At 41.5% G+C, this 20,734-nt stretch overlaps 1 protein-coding gene across 1 annotated transcript in view; it reads right to left on the bottom strand.

Moving 5' to 3' along the window:
• The window catches only part of COL28A1 (collagen type XXVIII alpha 1 chain), a 113,282-nt gene that overhangs the window by 61,954 nt on the left and 30,594 nt on the right, over positions 1 to 20,734 (bottom strand). The window contains exons 11-13 of the mRNA XM_077809387.1: positions 7,439 to 7,507; positions 5,843 to 5,911; positions 1,310 to 1,378 (exon numbers count right to left, since the gene is read on the bottom strand). Of these exons, the coding sequence (XP_077665513.1) occupies positions 1,310 to 1,378; positions 5,843 to 5,911; positions 7,439 to 7,507 (207 nt within the window). The remainder of the gene's footprint in view (positions 1 to 1,309; positions 1,379 to 5,842; positions 5,912 to 7,438; positions 7,508 to 20,734) is intronic.

Raw genomic sequence — 20,734 nt, 5'->3', positions numbered from 1 at the left:
AGTAAGACAGGGGAAAGCAATAACAGAAGGGAGACTAGATCACTCTGGGTGTTTCATCTTTTAAACATTGCAGTTTGGAGTGTACTGTTGTAACACCAGTGCACACAATGTGACTGTCTGACATCTTTTCCTTTATAGGGAGGAAAATCCTCTTTGTTCAGCAGTTAAGGCACCAGGGAATTGTGGAACCAATAAAATATCTGTTAGCATGATACTTTGTGCTCTTGTACAAAAGAACAGAAAGAGGATTACATGGGACTGGGAGGTGAGATTTCAGTTCAAGTTCCACCGCTAATATTTGGGGGTTTGTTTTAGTTTCAGAAAAATATTTATTAATCAGCATACTCATACTTTTTATTTTAATATGTTGATGTTGATGATAGGCTATAATGAGGTATATGTCCATACAGACTCATTGTAACATTCTGGAGTGTTATTCAGAGCAGTGAGAGGTTGTCACTGCTTATCCTGTAAACCTGAGTGCCTTAAAATGCTCTGCTGCTGTGAGGAAAGGTGCCATGGAGTCTGATGGAGAAGGTTCCATGCTAGTTTCTTCCCCACTAGTGCTTTCTATAACTCAAAGTGATCTGTCCCTGAAGCTCCTGTTGTGCCAATTTACTGTCATTGCCAAGTGTCTGTGATTGTGCCTGGATGAAGACACCAGACTTTCCATTGGCTGGAAAAAACTGCTTACCCACAGCCCAGATTTGTCTGGTTCAAATACATTTTAATAACATCAGACAGAAGAAATGCATAACCCCACATATAACATAAGTGCACATATTTTACAATTATATTAATAACCTGCACATTATTAGCTTTTATATGATATCTCATAAGGCACGTTTGGTACAAATATTATTGCAATAATGTGTAGGGTGTGAATACAGAGGTGCCTAAGTCACAACTGTATAATCCTTGTCAGAATTTCCCAGAGTGGCAAGAAGGATCAAACTGCCTTCTGAATGGTTCCCTCCAGTACTGAGCAGCTGTACGGGTTATATTTTACATAAAGAGCTTTTCAAAAGATACTTTTTTAACCTACCAGTGCTAACATGATAAGACCTCTTATTAACATAGTCTTCAGCACTAAGTGGGTCAGTAATTTATTACTGTATTTGGCAAGGGTGAAATTTCTTTTGGTAGGACTCTTAAACTTTTTAAGAGAAAGTGAAATATTCAAGGAGCACCTAAAATGTCATGGAGCTTATGCCCCATTGACTGACTTTCAGTATTGTGTTCCTAAATCACTTAGGCACTTTTTGAAAACCACAGTCACAGTATTTAAGAATTTCAGTGTAACATTTACCTTCTGGCCTGGAATGCCTTCTCCTGCAGGCCCTCTTTCACCTTGTACACCCTCAGGACCACGAGGCCCCTGATGTTAAAAAAGAAAGAACAGCTTCAGATGGCATGTGCAATTGACATTTCCTTATTTATGCTATTTCAAGTACACCAGTACCATCCCATCTGTCATGGAGCTGAGAACTGCAAGGGCCACAAGAAATTCTGCAACAGCCTACTTAAAGCAAGCAATTAGAACATGGTGGAGCAGCCACTTTTTGATGAGTTACATAACAATGGTGTGAGTAACATAAAAAAAGATATTTTATTGGACCAACTTCTGTTGGTGAGAGAGACAAGCTTTCAGACTTACACAGAGCTCTTCTTCAGGTCTGATGAAGCTCAAAAGTTTGCCTCTCTCACTAATGGAAGGGGGTCCAATAAAAGATATTACTTCACTCAGCTTGTCTCTCTAATATCATGGGACCAACACAGCTACAGTACTACTGCATATATAGCGTGACCTACAGAGGTTTCAGGATGCCTGTAAAATCAGTGTATTGTACTGTGAGCTAGTATAAGCTATTGTAATTACCTCCATTGTTTGTATACTGGTGATCCTTAGAGGCTTTGGCTAGGTTAGGGCCTCACTGGGCTAGGCATTCTACAAACATAGTAAACGACAGTTTTTGATCCCAAAGAACTTAGTCTTAAAGGTACTACTGAATGCTTATTACCATCAACTCTAAAGGAATAATAATTCATGGAAGAATTAATTGTGGAAGTTATACATAGAATAAATTAGTTTCTATTTAACACATACAACCCCAATTCTACATATATAATAAAATTAATGTTTTTAGTTCCCTTAGCATAATTTGATCCCTCAACTGTTTTCATAAAGGCATTATAATGCACAAGACAATAATGCAAAATGAGTTAAAATTATCTAGGGACATAAAAGGTAATAAGAGATTCTTTAAATACATTAGAAAGAGAAAGATGAAAAAATGTAGGTCCTCTACTTAGTGAGCAAGGAGAGCTAATAACTGATGACATCAAGAAGGCTGAGGTGTTCAATGCCTATTTTGCGTCATTCTTCACTAAAAAGTTTAATGGTGACCATATACTCAACACAGTTTAATATTAACAACAAGGGGAAGGAATGCAACCCAAAATAGGGGAAGAACAAGTTAAAGAATATTGAAATAAGTTAGATGTATTCAAGTCCACAAGGACTGATGAAATTCATCCTAGAATACTTAAGGAACTAGCTGAAACAATCTCAGAACCATTAGCGATGATCTTTGAGAACTCATGGAGGACAGGTAAGGGGCCAGAGGACTGGAAAAGGGCAAACATAGTGCCTCTCTTTAAAAAATATTGAACTGAAAGGATCCAGGGAATTTTTGTCCAGTCAGCCTAACTTCAATACCTGGAAAGATACTGAAACAAATTATTAAATAATCAATTTGTAAGCACCTAGGGGATAATAGGGTTATAAGTAATAGCAAGCATGGATTGATCAAAAACAAGTCATGCCAGACCAACCTAATTTCCTTATTTGACATGATTACCATCCTAGTGGATGGCAGCAAAGTAATAGACATGATATATCTTGATTTTAGTAAGGCTTCTGACACAGTCCCATATGACATTCTCATAAGAAAACTAGGGAAATGTGGACTAAGTTAACTTACTATAAGGTGGGTGCACAACTGGTTGCAAGACTGTATACAAAGAGTACACAAAGAGTAGTTATCAATGGTTCTCTGTCAAACTGGGAAGGCATATCTAGTGGGGTCTTGCAGAGGTCAGTCCTGGGTCAGGAACTAGTCAATATTTTCATTAATGACTTAGACAAAGGAGTGGAGAGTCAGCTTGTAAAATTTGCTGACATCATCAAACTGGGAGGGGTTGCAAGCACTTTGGAGGACAGGTTTAAAATTCAAAACAACCTTGATAAATCACAGATTTGGTCTGAAATCAACAAATTCAACATAGACAAATGCAGAATACTTCATTTGGGAAGGGAAAATCAAATACGCAACTACAAATATAAAATGGGGAATAACTGGCTTGTAGTACTGCTGAAAAAGATCTGGGAGTTATAGTGGATCACAAATTGAATGAGTCAAAAATGATGAAGTTTCAAAAAAGGTAATATCATTCTGGGGTGTATTAACATGAGTGTTGTATGTAAGACAGGGGAGGTAACTGGCCCACTCTACTCGACACTGGTGAGGCCTCAGACTGCTCAATTCTGGGTGCCACCCTTTAGGAAAGAAATTGGATATACTGGAGAAAGTCCACAGGAGAGCAACAGAAGTGATTAAAAGTCTAGAAAACATTACCTATGATGAAAGATTGAAAAATTGGGTTTGTTTATTCGGGAGAAGAGGAGCCCAAGGGAGGACATGATAACCGTCTTCAAGTACATAAAAGGTTTTTATAAAGAGGACAATAAGTTGTTCTTCATGTCTATTGAAGGTAGTGTAAAACACAACGGAAGGACAAGAAGTAATAGGCTTAATATGGAGCAAGAGCAATTTAGATTAGATATTAGGAAAACCTTTCTAACTATAAGGGTAGTTAAGTTCTGGAATAGGCTTCCAGGGAGGATGTGGAATCCCCACCATTCGAAGTTTTTAGGAAAAGGTTGGACAAACACCTGTCAGGGATGGTCTAGGTTTACTTGATCCTGCCTCAGTGCAGAGGGCTGGACTTTTAATGACATCTCAAGTTCTCATCCAGCTCTACATTTCTATGATTAAGAGAAGTTTACAAACATTTTCCACAATATTTAGCTTGTATTCTTGGTCATATATTTCATAATTGCCACTGCAGTATTTTTCATTCCAAGTTACTGAAAGAAAGGTTTTTATGTTTTCCCCAGAAGAACTACTCTGTGAGAAGACAAAGGGGAAGAGAGTTGCTATTCTTGGAAGTGTCCATGGCGTCATTAATCAAGTGATGTTATAGCATCATTTTTGAGGTCAACACAGGAATTATCATCTCTGAGTGATTACTGGAGAAATGGTGGAATGATAAAATGATAAAAAAGAAATGGCAAAGCATAGAAATTCAGAGGCTGCTCTTAAAAAGAATAGACAATTTTGCCTTAGATAAACACTGAAGTAACTTTCTATTTGCAGCATTCTTTACACTTCCCTAGAATTCAGCCTTTCTTAGTTATTTAAGGCTATTGACGAGTTTTTAAGGATGACCACAGCATAGTGTAAAGGTCCTGTGATTTCTGTGGGGAAAAAAAATACTCAACTTGTTCCAGTTACAAGCTGATTTTAAAAATGAAAATGGTATTAGAATGAAATCTTAGTGATTCACCATTGTTGCCACCCAGGTCATTTTGTGGTTGTAAAATGAATAATCTATCTCTGTGATTTTTAACAACGGAAATGTAACCTCTTTTATAATTCTTCCCATATATTTGGTGCCCAGATTAGATGCCAAAGGGCATTAACTCTTTGGTGAAGAGAACCACCTAAATCTACATGAATTAGTTAAAAGCACTGACTACCAGGAAGATATTGGAAGCATTCAAGAACAGTTGCTTATCACATGCTTTGTTTTGGAAAGGCTTTACAGAGAATAAGGTCAGCAGAGAATCTTGAAGAGGATTTGTGGTGGTTAAGCCAGTGGTTCTCAAACTTTTTGTACTGGTGACCTCTTTCACACAGCAAGCCCCTGAGTGCGACCCCCCCACTTTATAAATTAAAAACATTTTTTATATATTTAACACATTTTTATATATTTATATATATAAATATATATATTTATTTAATATATTTATATATTTATAAATGCTGGAGGCAAAGCGCAGTTTGGGTGGAGGCTGACAGCTTGTGACCCCCCCCTTAATAACCTCATGACCCCGTGAGGGGTCCCAACTCCCCGTCTGAGAACCTCTGGGTTAAGCGGAGACTATGGGGAAATATTTAGCAAGGAAATTAACCAACTACAAGTTTCTTTTCTTTTTCTTTATAACCAAAGAAATATAAGAACTAGTTTGAAACCAGGAACTAAGATCCTGAGACTGACAGTGGCACAGAAACATTTAAAGATATGTGGCATCTAAATAACCTTTCCAGACCAGCAGTGTTGTTGACGTATTTAAGTGACACACAGGTACATAGGAATGCCCCAACTTTTGATTCTTTAAAGATATATTTTTTATTTCAGACAGTTCTAAAAAGTGTGTTTCTCCTTAACATCATCTAGAAGAGAAGCACAGATACAAATTCACACCTAGAGTCTTACTGAAAATCAGGCCCTAAGAGGCTATTTAGCTGGGATCAGGCAATCAAATGTTTCTTTAAGTTTCATATTCTTTAGAGATGGCACTGGCTCCTGGCTCAGCTCTGCCATGTGCAGTTGTTATTGCAACAGTTACTAACACATCCCCTCACTTTCATTGTCCCAGCAGCAGGTACAGAGTGTGCCAGTCAATATGACCATCATCTATCAAACAAGTTCACTTAGATGTCTTGTATTGTTTTTAATTTCTAACACATTATACAGAACTGTCCTGTCCACTTACAGTTAATCCTGGCTCACCAATTCCAATAGGTCCTGGAGGCCCAATTCTTCCTTCCTGGCCTCTATCACCCTATTGGGAAGGAAGTTCAGAGATGTTACTTATTGTTTTCTTAGAGTGTGACTTTCAAAAGTACCCAAGTGACTGGGACTAAGTGACTTTTGAAAATGGGACTTAGCACTCTGGAGCCTACATTTCATTGGGACTTAGGCTTCCAACTCATTTGGGCACTTTTGAAAATTTTACTCTTTACTCATAGGTGAGGTATAGTGCACCATATAATGTCCCTTGGTGGCACTGAAATGAAACCACTAGCATCTTTGAATGAACAGTTAATATGAAATATAATTTAGGAGCATAAAAAAGTCATCTTCGTTTATCCTTAGGGCTAGATTGTAGCCTACCCTACATGCTAATGACAACACAGTAAGGGGGTAACAGGCACCTACTTATAGTCATGCACCAGTACATGGTACCATTAGAGCCAGCACACAGGGAGTATCAGGTGCCACAGAGCCACTACATCCCCCACTCTGTATAAGGCAGTAGACAGTTGGCATAGGTACTCCAGTACATTGGGCAGCATATCCCACACTGGGTGTAAACCTGATGCAGTGTAGTTCCTCTATAGAGCATCATGAAGCCTGGGAGGGACACTGTGACTCCCTAAGCCACAATTTCCCTCCTGGGATGTTCCAAAGGCGGCAGAACAACGCTCTGCTCCTTCGTCTGGGCAGATTACAAAATGATTATGTAGCTCTCACGTAGCACACATTGAATGCATTCCAACACCTCACACTGTTCCACAGCATGGAAAACGCCCATGAGTTCCAAGGACGCAGGGAAAAGAGCAATAAAACCTTACAGCTTTGTTGTTCTAGGCGTTGGGCCTTTGTCCATACAGTACAGAAGATACATGACTTAAAGCAGTTTTTGAAGAATTAGCACCACAAGTAATGTTTGGTTCAAACAAGATGCAGGAACGAATTGGTGCATAAGAGAGAAAATAGCAGAGAATCTCCATCTCCCAACTAAGAAATATGGGAGAAATCAGTCATTTATTCTCCAACAAGTTTTTAGTTCCCTTGTCCTTGGCAATATATATTGTGTGTAAAAGCAGCCAAGGTATATTTATACACTTTACATAAATATGCATAATGGTGCAGGATTGGAGGCAAACCATGTGTACTTCAGCCATGAAACTGATCTCGTCTATACAGATTTCAGTAGAGTTACTTCTGATTTTTACTGCTGTAGGTGAGATTATAATCAGATTTTGGGATGGCTGAAAGGCAACTCAGCTACCTCCATCCTATGCAAGTGTGTAAACTTCTAAAGTTATATGCAGGGCTTTGGAGCTGTGCTTTGGCTCCGCTCCAGCTCCAAGCAAAAACCTGCAGCTCCACTGCTCCAGAGCTGCTCCGCGCTCCAGCTCTGTGCTCCGCTCCAAAGCCCTGGTTATATGCTCTTCAGCTTCAAATAATAATAACTCACTTGTTATGACATTAAACTCAAGCTAACTTTCATTAAAATATATTACAAAGGATTCACATAGAGACTGCATCATGATAGGAAATGTACTGTATTATTGATGATTACCTTAGGTCCTTGAAGTCCAATACCAGGGAGTCCGATGGGACCATAAGGACCTCGAGGTCCTGGCTCTCCCTAAAGAACCAAAAGAAGTTAGGAGACAACAAAGTGTTTATGGTGCTTTGATAATATTCCCCACAATATGTGTCCCTAGTGTCATTACAGATGGGAAAATATGTATTTACTTACAAAGAACATTTCTGATTTAGGGAAATGAGTTCCAAAATTAATAGATGTCATGGGTGAAATCCCAGTCCTGTTGAAGTCACTGGGATCTGTGTCATTGACATCACTGGGGTCAGGATGTTACTGCATAAATCTAACCAATCTGAGAATAATGAGACCACAGGATTTCCTTTGCAAACACAAGCTCCAAATTGTGGTTGTTTTTTGTGCTAGTTCCTTGGTTGTTGGCCTTATTTGGTAACTTGATGTGTGTTGCTTAGTCCTTTGCTCTTTCTTTTGGGGATTAGGAAGTATTTATGCCTTAACTGCTGAGCTTAATATCTCCCCACACAGCTGACTGTATATTATAGCTCCTCCGTAAATCTTCATCAGTCTCTGATTCTCAAGTGTTCTTAGTGTGATTCTAATCCAGTTAAGGTAGGTTTCATTAACAAAAATGAGATCTGTAGACAATTAGTTCTGATGTGTTATCTAACAAATACTAAAATCACTGTCTTAAAACATCATTAGGATTTAATTTAAACGAAATAAACTCAACATTATGACAAATATTTTGTTCAGCTGCCTTGGTGATAAACCCGATATATACATTAATAGAGTTTTAATCTACTCTAACATTACCTTGATATTGCCAGGGTCTCTGAATATGAATGTACCTGATGTTTGATACAATACATACTGTGGTAACAAGGTGCATTGACTTCAGTGACTGCAGCTACCTACCCCAGTAGTTAATTTGGGCCAGTGTGTCGAGATAAGGACAGCTTTTGCATTTCCTTTCTTTTTTGGTTTCCCAGACCCTTAACGTTTTTCAGTGCTATGTACTTAATCGTATCTAGGGACCTTTTTTAAGAATAGTAAAATTTTAAAAAGAACAATCCCCTTTATTGTATTTGATTTAGCGAATTAGTAAAACTAATAAGGTTTTTAAAGTATTTTTAAAGTAGTTCAAACAATATTTAAAATGCTTAGCTTGTTGAATAAGGCCATGTCTACACTACACAGTTTTGCTGACATAAGGCAGCTTATGCTGACCTAACTGGAGGTGTACACATTGCAATGCTCCTCCCAATGCTTTAACTTGCCTGCTATGCCAACATAATAAAATCACCTCTGCGAGAGACGTAGAGCTTAGGACGACATAGTTAGAGGGACATAATGTCAGTGTTGACACTATGTTGTTTACCTCTCCCTAACTGGACTGCAGGAGGTATCCCACAATGCCCACTGGGACCACTCTGGTCATCGTTTTGAACTCTTCTACCCTTTAGCCAGGTACACAGGTGAACACCCCTCCCCTGTTAAAGCCCCAGGAAGTTTTGAATTTGCTCTTCTTCTTTGCTCAGTGTGGAGCGCTCACATAGCAACTGCCCAGCTGAGAATGCCAGCTCCATGCAACATACACGCCCCTATCTGGAGCACACCAGAGGTGGTGGATCTCCTTGGTCTATGGGGAGAAGAGGCTGGGCAGGCACAGCTCGAATCCAGCTACAAGAACTTGTTCAGGGGAAGGGCTATGATAGGGACACATGCAGCAGTGCTGTGTAAAAGTCAAAGATCTCCAGCAGGCATAGCAGAAGGCAACAGAGGCAAATAGTCGCCTCTAGTGTGGAGCCGCAGACACGCCACTTCTACAAGGAGGGGGTTGGGGTCAGGGTGGTGGTAAATAGCTTCCCTGTTGAGCTCCTATTATATCCTTGTGTTCATAACGCACAGCACAATACTGAAAAGCAGTGCAGGATCCATGCTTTCTGACACAGATGACTGACTCGTACGTTGCTAGGGCAGTTGAAAAGCTGCTAGAAACCTAGTAAAATGCCCATAGAATTATGGGATTGAGACACCTGCATCATGTGACCCTCAATCCATCCCCATGAGGCATTGCAAACCCTTCCCAAAACCCCCTGCAGCCAGTTGCGCAGGGGAATAGCTACCCAGGGTGCACTGTTCTCTGTGTTGATGCAAGAGCCGCTACTGTGGATGCACTCAGCCGACACAAGGAGCATAGTGTGGATATACAACAGCGGTTTAACTTAACTTAGTTTTAGGCTATGTCTACACTACAATCTCTTTGTATACTAAGTACTTGCCATTTATTTCAAGGGGCCAGGATGTTTCCCCCAGAACTCTGTCCTGTCCTCTCGCAAAGAGTTAAACTGAGATGCAAGAAGAGGAGTTTAATAGTATATAATTTGCCCCAATGTCCTGATTACACTTGTAGCTATTTTCCTACCAATTTATAACCAGACAGGTAACACTGCATCTTTAATAAAGCCTTATGCAAACATGACATTGATTACCAGTCCTATGCTCGCTCCTCTAGAGCACAATATATTGATAGGAAATCGTAATATAAACTCTGACACTTTGAAAAATCATTCTTTCATAATTAATGTAGCTTTTAAAGGTCAGTTCTCAACAGCTGAACAGAAATGCTCACAAGTATAGCTCAGAATAATACACCAGCTGGCTTCCAACAGCACCTAGTTTGTGTTGTTGTATATACAGTATATTTAGCAGTCACTGCTGTCAAAATACCAATCATAGCAATAGCATTTGCTATATTCTGAGGCAGTCTATGTTATTTAGCTTCCATGATGGTGCTCATTTTCATGGAGACTTTGGACCAGATTCTGATCTCAACCAGTATAACTCCCGATTAACTCTATTGAATGCAATTTATGCCAGTGTAACTCTGATTAGAATTTGGACCTATTTCTGCATTGTTTTTCTTTCTCCCTTTGTTTGATTAAAAATATTTAAAAATAAATAAGATTGCCCAGGAACCAGATTTTCCATCCTACCAGTTCTACTTCAAAGGTTATTTGGGACTGAAAAAGATAACATTTTGTTTTAATATCAATTTATCAAAAATAAACACTGACTATTAAATATTTCCCATCAGCAGGATTATTAGAAAAAGGCCAAGAATAATACAAACACAATTAATACTTGTCTGCTTTCTAGTTTTCTTGGCAAACATTCTACTATATGTATTTTTGCCCCTTCGTAGGCTGAGCAGAAAAGTTGAAATTCAGGGTATTATGGGGTGGTTCCATTTGGATGAGAAATAATTATCCTGAGTTGGGATAATCCTTAGTACAATCTGTATAAATACAGAAATATACATGAAGGGTAAATTTTTCAAAAGCATCTAAGTAATTTAGGCTCTTAAGTGCCATTTTCAAAAGTGACTTAGGTAAGTGAATTATGCATTTCAGAGTAAAGGGGATGAACATTTTTGGATGAATTGTTCATTTGCCCAAAAATGCAGTTTCAGTCAATCCAAAACCGTTCACAAATTTGACCCAGTAAATTTCATATAGGACCAAATGTTCAGGGCCAGCTTCACAAAATGTATGTGTGCATACCTACATGCATCCCCTTATAAACTTAACCCACTAGCTTAGGATGTGGTTTGAATGCCCACTCAGGAGCAGAACTTGAACTCACATCTTCTACTGCCTAGGTGAGCCTGTTAACCACCAAGCTATAGCCTATTCCAGAATAACAGGTCCTCAATCTCTTCTGTTGAAGCTGTTCCACGGTGTGGAAATACTTAAATACTCATGGGGCCAAAGAGAAAATGAGAATGACTTCTAGATTCTAAGGCCAGAAGAGACTATTGTGATTATATAGTCTGAGTTCCCGTACTACACAGAACATAGAACTTCCCCAGAATAATTCCTACAGCATATTTTTTAGAAAAATTGACAGTAGAAAATCCACCATGACCCTTGATAAATTTTTACAATGGTTAATTATTTTTACCCTCTCACTCTATAGCCTGGTGGTTAAGGCACTGGCCTGGGAAGTAGAAGATGTGGATTCAAATTCTACCTCTGACTGATGCAGAGAGAAGATTTGACTCCATACGTCATCTAAACAGAACCACCTCATGGTTTGCTGAATTTCACTTTTCTGCTTGACCTGAGACACTTTTTTGAACATTGTAATTATGCTTCTAAGGGCTTGTCTACATGAGAAAATTTCCTGGCAGAAGTGCGCTGGTATAATTATAGCAAAATAGTTATACGCAAGGCTTGTGATTTTACTGTACCCACATTCACCGCTGTTATATGATTGTTTTGTTTGAAATATGCCTTGTGAGATATCATTTGAAAAGTTATGATCTGTTGAACTTTATTATCCTGTGAACTGTATGTATCATCCTTGTATATGAAGTTATGAAGTTCTGCTATATGTTTGTTACTGAAACATGTTGTAAGTCTATAAAACGTCCACAGACTAGCTTTTCAGTGGCAACTAAGGGGTCAACAACATTCAGCCAGATGGTAAGTGACCACCACCAGGCATTCACCAGCAGCGGAGTAAGCAAGAGATTTGCAATTCACATGAAAGGCGGTTGTGCAAGCACATACACAATAGGGCTGGCTAACCTCCATGACACAACAAGGATCTTTCCAGCACCTGGAGGAGAGTATAAAATGAGGGACGATGACATCAACACTTCACCTCTCCCATCCCCCTCTCAACACCTGGAAGCAAGATCATTTGGAAGACAAAGAGAAACCTCCTTGAACTGGGGAGAAGGGTTGGTCCTAGCTAGAGTGGTTTCTCGTTAATATGAACTGTGAACTTAATTCTGCCTGCAACATCCAGTAAGGCGAGGAAAAACTTTGATTCAAATCTTGATAAAGCCTGATAAAGTTTAGGAATTAGACTATGATTTTATTTTTTATTTCCTTTTGTAACCAGTTCTGACCTTTATGCCTATCACTTACAATAACTTAAAATCTATCTTTCTGTAGTTAATACATTTATTTTAATGTTTTATCTAATCAGCATGTTTTTGGTTAAAGTACTTAGGTAATCTGCTCAGGTTACAGAGGCTGGTGTATGTCCATGACCCTTTTATGGAGTGGCAAGCTAATTAATGATCTTATACTGCTCAAGAAGGTCTTCAGCAGTGTAAGACGGTACATTACTGGGGTGCAAGGCTGGGGATGGGGGGAATTTGCTGGCGTCTCCCTGTTGTTTATATTGTGGTAACTTTCTGTGTGGGCTGGAATTGAACCCATGACTAAAAGAGCCTATTACCAATCCCCTGAGCCTTTAAGTCACCAAACAGGTGGTCTTGCCTAGAAATAAATAAAGCAAGAGCTGCCAGGATATAAAACAATTATAGAAGCTCTACGAACCAATGTGGTGCTGGCCTTCTGCAAAGAAGCTTGATGATTTTTTTATAGGAGATTGGTTGGACAAATGATTTGAAGACCATAAAGCAATGCTAAATATTAATACTTGAGACAGATGAAGCTGCATGAGCGCCACCCAGACCTGGAGGGAGGAAAGCTTTTCATGTGCAAGGAAAAATATTATTAATGTTGTTGTGCATGACAACTTGGTAATAATTATCTGGGGTACAGTTATTGAAGCCAACTGCAGTACATCACTCACTATCAGGTGTACTTACTTGGCTCAATTCCCATTAAGGGCAACACAAGACTTTCCATTGACTGACTTCAATAGGTGTTAAGTAAGACCTTATTGAATTTTCTCACCCCATTCCTAGGCTGTGCCCAAGCTGCCCTCAGTGCAGATCATGAAGCAGGGTACAAACACGGTTTTATTCTTTTTTTGTGCTGTCCTTTGATACTAGGAATGTATGGGCAATCCATATAGCTCTTCTATAAGCTAGTCTGCTGGTGGTCTCAAGATTCTGTTCCATCAGCCAGAGCACAGGGAAACCCCAGACATGTTGGTATGGCACAACAGCCAATATGGCTCAGCACCACCCAAAGTTTCCTTACAAAGGAAAAATCTCCTGTGGCTTTGGCTGACAGCTTAGGACTGCCGCTGGTATAAGGCTGAGAGGAAGGAGGGTCCAAGGGTACTAGCCAGGGACTTGAGATACCCACATTCCGTTCCCTGCTCCTACACAGCTTTCCTATGTGATCTTGGACAAGGCCTTTAGTGCTCAGTTTCCCGTCTGTCCAATCAGTGATAATACTACCACCCGACCTCGCAGAGATGAAACACTACATTAAAAAGATTGTGAGGTGCTCAGATACTACAGTAATGAGGGCCATATGAAACAGCTACAGTATCAGGCCCTTACAGGAAGAGCGTGTGTATTGGAGGGGGAAATCTTGTTACTGAGACACCTTTGTAAAATCTTCTCCTAAAGCAGAACTGGCAGCTTTGAATGCATCTATTTAATTTATTACAGAACTGTTTCCTCTTTCTTGTTCATGAATTGCCACAAACAGCTGCCCATTTTCTTGAATATTAGTTGTTCAAAAGTATTGACCAAATAAGTTCTCCATAGAGCTCTTGACCTTGTTTGTAAATAGCTTCTTGTGAGTACTCAATACTCAGAGTTTTAGCTGTTTTGATTGCACACATAACACAGCACACACAGGTCTCGGAGTATGTTTCTAGTCACTGAATGGAGGACCATAACCCTCAGAAACAGAGTTCCAGCATGAATATTTGCAATTACAAATTCTGGGCCAGTACTTCAGGCCAAACTAAGCATCGTTTGTGTTGCCCCAACAAGACAAAGAGGACTTAAAGTTGCCATAAACCAAAAGCTGAGGATTCTCCTGATGGAAGAAGCCAACTGAGCCAGAATAACACCATTCATTCTTCCCCACCATGTAGGGGGTGTCTGAGCCAGAGTGCACCGTGCTCTGGCAATCCCTGGTTGATAAAAAGAGAACTAATCCAACCAGCATAAATTAGACTAGCTTTGTGGCTACTGTGTGGGCCTGATCCAAAGCCCATTGAAGTCAATGGCAATGTTTCACTTCAGTGTGCTTTGGATCAGCACCTAATTTGCATCATGGATTAGTTTAGCTTCTAGCCGGCCCCGGGAGTGGGGAAGGCAAAAATGTGGCATAGAGCCATCCTTGCCTTACTCACAGCAGCTGTGCTATGTCTCTCAGTGCAGCTGAGTGTAAGAATCCAGGGAACAAGAACCCACATCTGCAACACCTGGGACAGCTGATGTTCCCAGATTGCCACCAGGACATCATGTAAAGTAGCTGCCAAGGAGCACTGTGGAGATTAGGCACGGCAGGACGTATTACCCAAAGGGACTGGAGCAACAGCACCCTACAGCCTTCTGATTGGCCCATGCTGACTATTTAACTCTCTGGAGGGTGGTCCAGGAAGTGGTCTGGATAACTATGTAGACTGCTGGGTTGCTGTGGCTCCAGACCTAACCTTGCTTTCTGATCTCCAATCTCTGACCCTGCCTCTTGCCTCCTCGTCTAGCCATGAAGAACCTCTGATCTCTGGTCTCCAACCCTGGTCAGAGACTGCCCTGACATTTACCTATTGATCCTGGCTTTAGCAATTATTCTAATCCCTGCTTGGCTGACTGATGCTTTGTGGCTGTCCTTGACTTGTGGACATCAGCCCAACTGTGACTGTTAGACAAGACTGCCTACACCCTGGTCCCTGACAATGAGGATTGGAACCTCTACACTTGCTTTCCTTGAATATTCTGCAATGTTTGCTTAAAGTGTACTATTACTGTTTCTGCCAGCAAAATCCTCTGCTAAAATATTCACAGGGAGTGATCGCAAAGAGCCATGTGAATATAAAGCAAATTTAACGAAAATAATGAAACCCATTACTGGGATTTGGTTTTAGTTTTGCTATATTCATCTAGTACTAGTATTTATAAAATGACAATAAGTTAATTGTAGAATCTAGTAAAATATCACAGAACTCCCTGGCTGAATTTTTTGATGTTGACAGCGACTATAGCCGGGCAACTGTGTGGGGGTCTCACTTCAGTCTGAAAAGCACTATTTGATCAGCACTGACTCACTTTTCAGCTGAGATTAACTCTGTTGTTAGGAAGTGTTCTACAAAAGTAGTTTTCTGCCTTCCAAAGAGACGTCCTGTTTTGCATCCACTTCCAGCAATTTGTGATAGAACTTTCAAAAGATGGTAACCCTGTGCAATATTTCCTAAACCAATGCACTTTGTTCTTTCTCAGATATCCATATGTTCTAGCCGTGTGTGTGCTTACATAGGTGGGGATGCATGATGGCTGTGCTGACTGCCGATGGGAGTCCCACTGAGCTCAAATAGTGCCCAGAGATGTTTCTTAATCATGTAAAACATAGTTTTTCCTTCAAGTGACTACTGGATTTTAACCAGCTTTTCAGCAGTTACTATCACAGTTAGTATGTACTGACATAGCTATTTCTTTTCCACAGAACAGGAAATCTAAGAGTATTTGGATTACGATGGAAACTATTCTGCCAAATGTTTGTTGATATTGGCTATAGTTTCACAACTGATGGGGAAAAACCCTAAACCCTACCATACCATAGGCAATAAGTTGGAAACTTAAACCACTTGACCCCAAGGAAATGCTGTTTTAGAAACTGTTGTTTAATATTATCACAACCTCTGTGTGTGTGTGTGTGTGTGTGTGTGTGTGTGACCTATGATGGATTTATCTTCTTAGGATTTTAGGTAGTGTGCAAATTACCAAAATTATCAAAGCCTGGACATTACATAATTTTTTGTGGAAGTGTAAACAAGATTTCCCAAATCTTTTTAGTTATTGTCTCTCTTTCATGCACCCATTTGAGTTCCCTTTCTTTTCTCTTGCTGGGATCTTCTTTCAATTGAGTTTAAAATTAAATACGATAATGGCAACAAAAAATACCATTTGATCTGGGTTTAATATCACCAGGCATTAAAATTCCACTGTTTTAGGTCTGGCACATTCTCAACAATAATTGCTGTTTCTCCTCTTAGCTTTTTCCAAATAATTCATTATTTAATATGAGAACTATGCTCACTAAATTCAATGTAGTACCAGTATAAACAGTTTCTTTACTTTTTAAGAATACTAAAGCTTGTGCACACTACAAGAAAGATATTTAACTTCCTGATGTAAATCTTCCACATACTTTTTAAAATCACTATAAGTAACATGCATCACTGTAGAATATACTCTCTACTATACTAATTATAGCACATTTGAAAAAACCCAGTTTCATTTTAAAGGGGTATAATTGCAGTCTCCTAGTTGTATGTTCTTCTTAATTTTACACATATTTAATTAAATTTCAAGGAGGCAAAATTAAGATCGCCTGGGGAGATACACCTTGTACGAAAGTAAGTAAAGAAGGAATTTACAACATATATGAGTGAAATAGCAGCACCTCTTAACAATTCATTTACAGGCTTTCACAATTTGAGATTTAGTTTTTATAACATAATTCTAATACTTTTTGGTGCTAGGTAGTTATCATTGATATCGACTTCCAACCTAAAATATTTCTTAATGAAATTTTGTGTTTACTATTATTAGTAGGGATTGACTCTTAATCCAAAATGTTGCTACATCTGTGGAATTTACCAGAGAGGCACAGCATTAAAGTTAGGGAAACTATTCACAGTGAACAATTTTCTCTGCTGGCTGCAGGAAGTACGTTTTATTTTTTGATTAAAAAAAAAAAAGCATACTTTTCCATTTGTGAATTACCCCCTGTGGCATACAGCAACAGCTCTGTAAGTGTTCTGATGACCAAGCTGCAAACACACCAGCAGAGAGCCTTCTGTGTTTGCAACTGAGACCAAACAGAACAAGCCTTTTGCAAAACGTGCCGTTTCACGGTCACGGGAGCACAACCTCATTTTGGTGAATCTCTGCTGTGAGGCCAGCACAACTGTGGACTTTAGTAAGAGTACCAGGAATGACCACACATACCAGCAAATAGCAAGATGGGTGGCAGCGTTGCAAATTTACTGGACGGGTGACCAGTGCAGGGAGAGGGTTCAGTGGCTCAAGAACAAGTACGGGAAAACCAGGAACCAGAATCACACCTTGGACAACTCACTGACATCATGCCTGTTTTATGTGTCCCTGCAGCATTGAGCCAAGAATGGTGCATGATGACCAGGTCAGCCAGGATGATGTCCTGCTGGCCCCAGAATCCAGTATGGGACTGGTGGGAGCCAGCAGCTGGCACTGTGTGAGGACCATGAAGTACTGTGCTGAAACTGGTCTCAGAGCAGGCTTTGGAACAGAAGCAGCAGCAGAAAATTCTGGGTCCGTACTCGCAGGACCTGTTTGATGCACTCGTGAGGAATAGTCCACTGCAGAGCTTGCAGCAGATACAGAAGTCACTTCTGAGCCCAGTAAATGTCTGGATCCATTATAAAGTTTATTAATCCAGTAATGGGAGGGGTTTCTGCTTTGTGAACCAATGCAAAAGTCATGAGAAGCCCTGGCTAGCAACATGTATCCACTAATGGCAGATTGTATCAAGGCACCTTGGTTCCTGCCTCCTCCCCATTCCCACCACCACATGGAGTTGAAAATGGTGACTGGGTAATGGAAACAGCAAAGAATGCCTTGAAAGACAAATTTTTTGCTAGAGCCTTTCCTGCTTACTTCCTTACAAATAATAACCTTACATTGCCATGCTTGTAAGTATGCCTCTCTGTAACCACTAAGAAGTCTATTAAGCCACTTGAAACAGTGAACTGTGTAGGGCTGGGGGAGGTAGAAATGTGTTCCAATTACAAATCTAGTCCACTTCAGTTAGAGGTAGTCCATGCTGTCAATAGGTGACAAAGTAATTTGTGCCAAGTATGACTGGGTTTGAATTTTTGTTTCAATGTGCTGGGATTGGGGAGGAGGAAGGCTGTGGACCTATGTTTGCACACAGCCATAACCAGGTAAGCCCTGTGGAAGCTAACACAGCATCCTGTTGATTCCCTCATAAATTCTGACCCCATCTCAGGTGCTAATAGCTAAGTCTGTGAGTTTGTCATGGAAGTCACGGATTCTGTGACTTTCCAGGATCTCCGTGACTTCTACAGCGGCTGGTGTGGCGGGCCCAGGGGCCACCTGATCAGCTCAGGTGGCCCCTGGGCCAGCCACACCAGCTGTTGCTGAAGCAGTCTTGGGCCACTGCGCCCCCTTTCCCCTGCAGCAGCAGGAGTTTGGGTGTGGAGGGGACTCAGGGCTGGGGGTTGGGGCACAGGAGGGGGGTGAGGGCTCTGGGCAGCATTTACCTCATGGTGGGGACTCCCCAGAAGCAGCAACATCCCTCGGCTCCTACATGGAGGCGTTGCTAGGTGGCTCCATGCGCTGCCTCCACCTGCACCGGTGCTCGGGGGGGTGGTAGCACATGGAGCCATCTGACCACGACTCCTCCCCCAGGCACCGCAGGGGCCTGTTGCCACTTCCAGGAGCTGCCGCTTAGGGAGCCTGCCAGCCCTGTCAACCCCCTCACCTTGCCCTCCCAGCTCCAGCGGGGGTCCCGGGCCACCCTCCCCCCAGCACCTGGGTCACCCCTTGTCCCCCCCCCCAGCACCCATGGTGCCCCCTAGGTTCCCCTCCCCCAAGATTTAGTCAGGGGTATATAGTACAAGTCGTGGACAGGTCACGGGCCATGAATTTTGTTTACCGCCCGTGACCTCTCCATGACTTTTACTAAAAATACTCATGACTAAAACGTAGGCTTACTAATAGCTGCAAACTTTTCCTGAAGCAGGGACTACAGAGAGGCAGTCAGATTTCAGGGAAGGGCATATTTTCCAGAGCCGCTATGAAAGCTGTTTTCAGTTAACTTACCATTATCTCTACACTTTTCACTGTGATTAACCAGGCTGTGTCCTGGGAGCTTCAGTGGACTAAAGCATCCCTTTCACAAAATATTGTAAAGTGACATATTTTATGTCCTTGAAATTCCACAAGAATGACTTCTGCGTTCCTGCTCTGAGTTATTTGAGAAAATACCCATTGGTGTATTGCCCTGTTCCAGGCCCCCTTGAACTCTACTGGCTTTTGTACCTCCACAGCTAGCTCTCAGTGCTACACAAGCCTGCCCAAAGTGCCTGCACAGACCCTTCCAAGAGGGAGCATTTCTGTGATGAAGTCATCGTTGAAGTTCCAGGCAGGGACAACAACCAGGTCCAGTACTAAAGACAGGGGGACTTATGGCTAAAGAAAAGGCATGCCCAGAGGCAAGAGGAAAGGCTCCGGCTGGCTGCACAGCTTGAGGACACGGTTTCAGCAACGGAACAGGCACATGCTTCACAGTTTCTGGAACAAAAGCAGCACCTAAGGGAGAGGACAGAGCTCAACAGAAATAGCTTTTTGAGCAGCTGATATCACTAATGGCTGCAAGACTACCAACTCCTGCCACATCACTCACAGCATGGCCTGTCTCCCCGCTGCAGTATCCTGTGCTGCAGTCCAGAACAGCTTGGAAAACTCAATGGCTGGTTGGAAGACCTCTCAGATGGAGATAAAGGAGCTGCTGGTCATAGTGAAGCCCTTGGAAGCAGCGCAGGAAGGCGTGCACCAATGTGCTCCTCGCCGGACTACCTGCACTATAAAGAAGTCTCTGCGTGGCCTGGCGGCAGAAGACATGGACACCTGAGTGTGAAGGCAAATCAGGCCCTGTCCTCCCTTCTCCAGGGGGAGACTCAAGAACCCCTCAGAGACCCAGTGCAGTCCTGGCCAAAAGAACTCCAGAACCAACTTCTGGAGGTGGGCCAGGAAACCTGGGGCCCAGCTCAGGGAGTTGAGTCGGTGCCAGAGCATGGACAGGACAAGTTGGTTGAGCGTGAGTGCCCTTCCCTGCAGGGAAAGGCACCGGAGCATTCCTGTCCATCTCCGCAGCCACTCAGCCACCCTGCCCTCCAAACCTTGCAAGAAAATGGTCCTATTGGGTTCCAGACTTGCAAGAGATTGGTGGAAGGCAGGTATATTAGCCCTAGAATAATAAAGGCCCTTTTCACTATAAGCTGAAAAGGTAATACCTCAGGTGTCCTTAGGTGACCTGAGTCCAATTAAGGGCTACCTGACACCTTTAAAAACCCATCCTCTGGTAAGAGAGGAGGAGGAGACAAGCTGCTGTAGGGATAGTGACAGCAGAGAGATAGGTTTCTCCACTTAGAGGCTGCTCTCCTCCCTTCAGAGGAAACAACCATACTGAATGTGGGTTTAGGCAAAGGACTGGCAGCCCAGGGGGAATAACAGGACAACACCCCTCCCCTCCCAGCCCCCCTAGCAAGGGGTAGCAAAAGATATTCCCGTTTATTTTGTGTTTGTGAATTTGTTTGGAGGAGGAGCACTCCTGGGACCTGCCAAAAGACCTACCT

Source organism: Eretmochelys imbricata, chromosome 2 (genome assembly GCF_965152235.1).
Source record: "Eretmochelys imbricata isolate rEreImb1 chromosome 2, rEreImb1.hap1, whole genome shotgun sequence".
NCBI classification, from domain to species: Eukaryota; Metazoa; Chordata; order Testudines; family Cheloniidae; genus Eretmochelys; species Eretmochelys imbricata.
The sequence above is the reverse complement of the archived record's forward strand: the minus strand, read 5'-3'. Positions and strand labels throughout refer to the sequence as shown.